At 43.5% G+C, this 7,645-nt stretch overlaps 1 protein-coding gene across 3 annotated transcripts in view; it reads left to right on the forward strand.

Annotated features, from left to right (window-relative positions):
* Galnt18 (polypeptide N-acetylgalactosaminyltransferase 18) overlaps positions 1 to 7,645 on the forward strand; it is a 343,509-nt gene that overhangs the window by 295,609 nt on the left and 40,255 nt on the right. For all 3 annotated transcript variants that reach the window (XM_087211670.1, XM_004851426.3, XM_021263800.2), the window contains one exon: positions 3,847 to 3,942. In XM_087211670.1, the coding sequence (XP_087067796.1) occupies positions 3,847 to 3,942 (96 nt within the window). The remainder of the gene's footprint in view (positions 1 to 3,846; positions 3,943 to 7,645) is intronic.

Genomic DNA, 7,645 nt, shown 5'->3' on the forward strand with positions numbered 1-7,645 from the left:
TTCCCAGAAGGCCATCAGCTGTAGCTGAAAGGATTAGCCAAACTCAGCCAGAGGCAGAGGAAGCAGGGATAATGGAGGTGGATACATGTAACCATTGCAATTCTGTGTCTTGGCCAAAGGTATTTTCATCTTCTAAGCAAAAACGTCTCTTCTTGCACTTGTGTACAGTGGTCTATCAGATAGTCCCTGACGCCAGACCCAGAAATGTGTCATTAGTATATGGCGTATACAGGACTGGGATCTGTCTGAGCCCATAGCATGGGCTGTTTGCACCCAGTCATGCTGAAAGGCATGCATATCCCAAAGGGCCCGGCTGCGTTAGCCATCTGGGGGCTGACTGAGGTCTCTGCCCTTGCACAGGTTCATCTGTCAGCCACAGTGCAGGGTACAGCTGGCCTCCCTGCCCCAACCGCAGTGTCAGTGTCTGGGCTCCTATATGAGCAGAGCTATGCTTGCTTGTCAGGGAGCATAATGAACTCTTAATGAGGGCAATCGGGTGAAGATGGGCCAAACAGGATGTAGCCACAAGAGCAAGAGAATTCCTGGCTCTGAATTGTTCTTCCTGGTAATTAGTTTTATCCTAAAACAAAGAGACCAGATGTCTTTTCTGGGGCAGAATTTCTTTGTTATCTTTTTCTGCTACAATTCATGCCCGAACTACATTGTTCAGGTCAAATAACTTGTGGGTTTCTCAATCAGGATAGCATCAAGTCTACAGCCCAGCCCATTAATCCACTAATAAGCCTCATTAATGCCTCCTAGAGACAGACGGACCCATGAGCCCTATTGTATGGGTATGGGTTTCTCCTGGATTACTGAGCCCTGTGTTTGAGGAGATGGGATAGCTCTGGATGGGTCCCAGGTCTGATGCTAAGAGTAGAGATGAAGAAACATCTTAAAAACAGATGTGCCCGGCTTCTGAACATTTGCTTTGCCACTTACTTGCTGTGTAACCTTGATAATCCGCAAAACCTTAATGGTTATTGTAATCTATCTCATGGGGCATCTTATACAGTCTTAGGTTTACAGCCATTTGCATGATAGAGCCCGGGCTTCAGACTAGACAGACTCAGTTCTGCCACTTGTTCAACTCTGTTGCCATTAATTTAGGAACGCTATGTATTCATTCATTCATTTTTTGCACACATTATTTTGACAACTATACTTGTCTACTGAGTCCCCTGGACCATGTGATGTATGAGGTGTGATAAAAAAAATACAGTATGTGTTTCAATAAAAAAATTACTACAGTAATAGACACATTGCCATTAATCCCCCCTCAAAATACTCATCCTCACTAAGCACACTTATCATTCATGGGATAAGAACTTTCTGAAGTTCTGGAAGTCCTTTTTCATGAGTGTCTTCAGTGTTACTGTCATGGCTGCCTCAATGTCCTGAATTGACTCAAAACACTTACCGTTCATGGTCATTTTGACTTTGGGGAAGAGCCAGAAGTCACACAGTGCTGCATTCGATGAATCAGATGGGCAAGGACACACTGTAATATTTTTATAAGCCTACTTTTCTGTTGGATGGCACTCGGCAGCATTCACTGTATTTTTTTTATCACATCTCATGAAAGAGGTCTTCCAGAACTGCTTCAGAAAATGGTGAGAACGATGGCATAAGTGTATTCAAAGAAAGGCAAGAGTATTTTGAAGAGGATTAATGACAATGTGTCTTTTACTATAATGCATTTTTTAAAAAATTTAAACATTTATTGTATTTTTGATCATCTCTTATACAGAAGGGCTGAGACTCAGTCTGGAAACTAAAAATGGAGGACAGTTGAAGAAGCAAGCAGAATGTAGTATTCCATTGCTGCAATGAGAAAAATGAGGTAGTGGAGAAGGGTAGAGCAGTGGCCTCATGCTAGACTTGGGTCAAGAAAGGCCTCCAGAGTTGCAGAGAAACTGAAACTGAAGAAGAGGAGGTTTGGTCAGGTGAAGAGAAGGGCAAGGCAGAGGGCAACATGGGCAGGCGCCCACACAGTGGGAGAGGCATTACACACAGGCAACCTCGCCATGGTTTCTTCACCCTTAAAAGAGAATATTACAGACCTGGCTGGATTATTTGGAGAATTAGGTGCAATTCACATGGAAAGCACTTGATGTGGTACCTGGCACGTAGATGCATTCCTAAAAGCTAGTTTCCCTGAGCGGCTTTCGGGTAGGTTAGAACGGTAATATAGCAGCTAACAATTATTGCACTTTTGCTGTTTGCCAGACCCTGTGCTAAGCACTTGTAGATACTGTTTCGCTTAATCCTCCTAACAGCACTTCGACGAAGGCACTGTTATTATCTCTGTTTCAGGGGGAAGAAAACAGACAGGAAGGTATTCTGTTGCTTTGGATCCAGGACACAGCTGGATCTAGGACTCCATCTCTCCCCACTGCTTCAATAGACCACTGTTTAAAGGGGAAGGAATGACGCAGAGCCAGGATAGATTTAAGAAACAAAACAAAACAAAACAAAAAAACAGCCACCGCCTCACCCAGAGGCCAGTTTAAGAACCCAGGGAAGAACCCAACCTCATCTCAGAGATCTCTGGGTTTTTCTCTTAACCACAGTAGTTAGCAAGTCATAATAATGGGTCACAGTGGTTGGCTTTAGATGATGCAACCGTCATCTCTCCATGAGCCACAGGACAGGTCTAAAGTGTCTTCTCCCACAAAGGCAAGCCTAGGAGAGAGTCTGCCATGGAGGACTGCTGCCCAGATGCTTCTGGGGCCCTTGCCTGAGGAGTGGACATGCATTCATGTGTACTTCTTCAGAAGCCCTGAACTGTGTGGGACTAAGCTGCTATAACTCATAAAGGAAAGGAAACTCAAGAGAAAAGAACCCGACTCTGTTCCCTGTAACCTGTGAAGAGCAGGGTTTACACAGAGCACACATGTGCCTCTGATATCCGCTCCCATGCCACTCCATGGGGTCTATCCCACTCTTGCCACAAGGCATTAGGACTACACAAGCCCAGGGATCCCCATCTCTGGACTTTCCCTAGAAAGGTGACCCGGCTGTGGTCCACTGCCTCTGTCTTTCTGCATTCTGGTCTCCAGTCACCTGTTCTAAGATTGCTAAGAAGAGAAACCCAGTTAAGCTAGCTCAAGTTAAGGCAGGGATTGGGTGAAAGTACTATAATCCTCTCATGGGCACAGGAACTGTAGTATAATAGGACATGGGCATGTGATCTAGAAAGCCATTAAAGCAGAGCAAAAGCAGAATGGTCTCTTTTGTCTCTCATCCTACCTGCCTTATTATTTATCCCCTACACTTAATCTCAACCATGTCACAGTTCTGTGGCCACTACCCACTGATCACAGTCTCCTCATCTCACTTAGATTCTTATCACAGGTTGAGAGAATGATATGGTCAAATTCCAGAGATAAGAGAGGAACAAGGAGACGCTCATTTATTCTAAACTCCAGGTAGGCGGCCACTGGTCTCCTCAGCTGTGACTGGTGAGCAGGGCCATGGGTACTAGAGGCTGCCCTTTCTAAGAGAGGTCTTAGACCCTTGAAAGCCACTGTGTCTGGAGTAGTGCAGGAGTGAACACCATAGCACTATCTTGTGTGTACACATGTGTCTTTTATCTTTGATTAGACAATTTCAGCCCCCAAAGCCAGCTTGCTGATTAAGGAGATGTGACTGTTTCTCCCTGAGCATAAGGCAGTCTCCCTTCACACCTCTATGCGAGGCAGAAGCTGGTACCTGCGGATTCCAGTGTTCAAGAGACCTTGGGTTGCTCAAGGAGATGCTCTCTGTCTCAGGATGCTTGCTCCCCAAGTTAATACCCTTGTTTTCTCTCTTCTCTCTGGTGTGGCTCTCCCTTCTGATGCTCAGCTGCAGAATTCCCTGAAGACAGATTTGTGTCTTGACCAGGGGCCAGACACAGAGAATGTCCCCATCATGTACATCTGCCACGGCATGACGCCCCAGGTGAGTCCTTCGTACTTTGTGCTGGGGGTGGGGGTGTGACTGGCTGGTGTGGGGGAAGAATATCTAAATTCTGAGCCGACTGCCCTGGATTTTCTTCAAGAACTATTCCCAAGACCCTAAGGGGAGAGTCATACCTGTCTTGCCTGGAAGGAAGCTGAGAGAGTGGATGCTAGGGGCCTAGGATTCTCTGGAGTGGGGAGAAAGAAGATGCATTTCTGAAGAGAAACACCTGTCTCTTCTGGGGAGGCAATGGGTAAATAAGCCTCAGTCCTTCTCCTGACAGTCAAGCCCTTCCTTCTCTAGCAGGAAGCAGCCCAAGTGTTCCCCAAGCTCCCTGACATAGCCGAGTCTCTCCAAGCACCCTGGCATGCTCTTCCGACTCTCTCCTTTTGCAGATCATAGCTAGGGCTAAAATGTATAGCCTGAAGACTTCTTTCCAACTCTTATGGCCTGCTTCTGGTGGAATGATGGATAGCTACCAGGAAAATAGGGCATCCTTAAGAATTTCCCATGTGTAAAAAAAAAAAAAAAGAATTTTCCATGTGTAATCTGGGCTTCAGACACACAAAGAAGATGCCAAGACACAGGCAAGAGAGATGGTTTATTAAGAAAAGTACGCTATACAACTATTGACCAGTAGCACCCTGGAATGACATGTTGTCAACTGACAACATTCGCAGAGTTTTCTTAACTCCAGAGGAGAACAATGATTTTAAAATGATACTATCATGGGTAGGTGACATAGACAGAATAGAGAGATATAGACATAGTTATGTATGTGTGCAATTACAGTTCTCTTTGTTCAAAAGAGTTACTATCTGCCTAAATGCATGACTAAAGAACATCGTTAATGTGAGTTACCTTGAGTATGAGTGGTGAGACTTCCCAGTGACTGTCCAATGAAATCTGACCACTTTCGCGGGTTGAGTTGCTGTGCTATGACTGGTTAATTACAGGTCAGCAGATCATACCATCTCCCACACCACCTAATACTGATGTAGCAGCTCACTCTTCACTATTATAAAATGCCATGATGATTTTGATTTGTGACTTTCTTTACATAAACTTTTTATTAAAGTACTATATGTGTGTATGCAAATATTATATATGTATATATATAAAATATAAAAATTTACAACTTGATGAATTTCCATAGAGTAAATACACTCATGTGACCTAACACCCAAATTTTTAAAAAATATATTACTACCTGATATTGAATTTTACATAGATAGGATCATATACCACATACCTTCTTGTGTTGCCTTGTATAGTTATGAGACACATCTGTGCTGTTCCATGGAGTTGTAGCTTGCTTATTTGTATGACTATGTACTGTTTCAGGTTATGAATATACCATACTTTGCTATCTATCCTACTGTTAATGCATTACCAGTTGGAAGTACTGTGAATACTATGGCAATGAATATCCTGCTCATGTCTTTTGATGCACATATGCACTCATTTCTTTTGAATTTATACCTAAAAGTAGAATCATTGAGTCATAGGCTAATGTATTTCACTTCTCATAGACATTGCCTGTTATTAGTCTGCTCAGGCTGCCAAAACAAAATACCACAGACAGGGTGGTTTAAACAATAGAAATTTATTTTCTCTCAGTTCTGGGGGCTGGAAAGTACAAAATCAAGGAGAAGCCAACTTGGCTTCTGGTAGATGTCCTCCTCATGGCTTGCAGATGGTTTCCTCTGTGAGTGCTCAGATGAGGTGGAGGAGAGACAGAGAGAATGAAAATGAGTTCACTTGTGTCTAGAATTATAGGACACTAATCCTATGGGATCAGGGCTCCACCCTTGTGACCTCATGAACCTTAACCTGAAGATTTGGAGAAGCTTCAGCTTAACCACACTGGAAAAAAAACTGGAATGAAAAATCTTCTTATGAAGAAGACACTAAGGATGTGGCTCATGATAAATTTATCGTGGAGTGTGATTCACAGAATTAGTCATCCCAGAAGAAACCAGGGAGGGAGGTTACACAGGCAGAGAGGTAGAGGACATAAGAGGGATTGAAGAGAAGTTGTTCAACTTTTTGGATTCCCCAATCCTAGGCCATGGAGTTATTTAGCTATGAATGTACACTTTTGCTCAAGGAAAAGGAAGAATGATGGTAAAGGCAATTCAGAGGCCCTCGGGGCTGCCTCTTCTACCACAGTCCCTGAAAGCAGGGATAGATGATATCTCCACCAGCAAGAAGGCAGGGCTCTGCCCACAGAGCCATGGGAGTGATTCTGTCAGCCTAGTGGGCCTAAAGGACAGAATCATTAAGCCAAAGATTTTCCTTAGGCCTTAAGAACTAATGGAATTTGCCTTGCTAGGTATTAGACTTCTTTGGAGTTCATCACCCTTCCTTCACTCTGATGTTTTGATTTTGGAATGAGAATGTCCATCCTACACCTGACCCACCATGGTATTTTGGAAGCATATAAAATGTCTGTTTTCATGAGCTTAGCAGGAAACGAATTCTGCTTTGAAATGAATGGTACTGCCCAGTCTCACCCATACCTGATTTAGATATTTAGATGAGACTTTTTACACTTCAGACTTTAGAATTGATGTTGGAATGAGTCAAGACCTTTGGGGCTGTTGAGATGGAATGAATGTATGTGTTTTGCATGCAATAAAAACGTGAATTTGGATGGACCAGGAGCAGAATGTTATGGACGGCATTATGTTCCCTCACAAATTCATAAAATCCTAACCCTGGCAGTATTGGGAGTGAGGAAGTAAATTAAGGTTAAATTTGATCATAAAGGGGAGTCTTTACATGATAGGATTATATTCCTTTCAAGAATTAACACCAGAGTGCTCGTTTGCACCCTCCCCCCCCTTCTCTCTCTGCCCTGTGGAAGATAGCAGCAAGGTAGCTCTCTATAAGCTGGGATAAGGGCCCTCACCGGAAATCAAATTGGCTAACATCCTGATCTTGAACTTCTCAGCCTCCAGAACCATGAGAAAGTTGTTTTCTATTATTTAAACCACACAGTCTATGGTATTTTGTTATGGTAGCCCAAACCAACAAGTATACTGCCAAAGAGTTTTTCTAGTGTTTACTCCCACCAACTGCTTATTAAAATCTAATTGCTCTACACACTTGGTTCACTTTTGCTATTATTTATATTTCTAATTATAGCCAATGTGGTAGATATTTAGCATGGTATTGTGATTTGAGTTTGCATTTCTTTGATTATTAGCGAAGTTGAGTACCAGCATTTTCAGTGCAGACCACCCCTAGGCTATCCTTGTGTGGACCAAGGCGGGTAGGCCGCAAGTACTTTAGTCTCTTTGTAAATCCCCTTCTGCTTTCTAATCCTCACAGTCTTTTCCGACTGACTGGGCTGATGTTGGATTTCTCCTCTGTGGGAAGGTGGCATTGACCTGAGCAGAGGCAGCTGGTGCTCAGCCAGCTCTAGATGATTCAGTATGGGAGAGTCTGTGTTGTGGCAGTAACATGGGTTCTGGGCCCATGTTGCCTGAAGCGCCAGCTCTGAAGCTTTCTACTTGTGAAATCTTAGCAAGGCTTCTCAATCTAGAACTATTTTCTTATTTGTAAAAAGTAGGTTTTCAGTGGTGTTGTGGTTTGGATTTGGCTTGAATGTGTCTCCCAGTCACTCAGTGTGTTAAATTTAATCCCTGTGGTGAGTATTAAGGAGGAAGAAACTTCATCCAGCTACAGTGTTCAGAGG

The sequence above is a fragment of the Heterocephalus glaber genome, unplaced genomic scaffold, assembly GCF_053883595.1.
Source record: "Heterocephalus glaber isolate CG9 unplaced genomic scaffold, H.glaber_assembly_v1.0 deba00001428, whole genome shotgun sequence".
NCBI lineage: Eukaryota > Metazoa > Chordata > Mammalia > Rodentia > Bathyergidae > Heterocephalus > Heterocephalus glaber.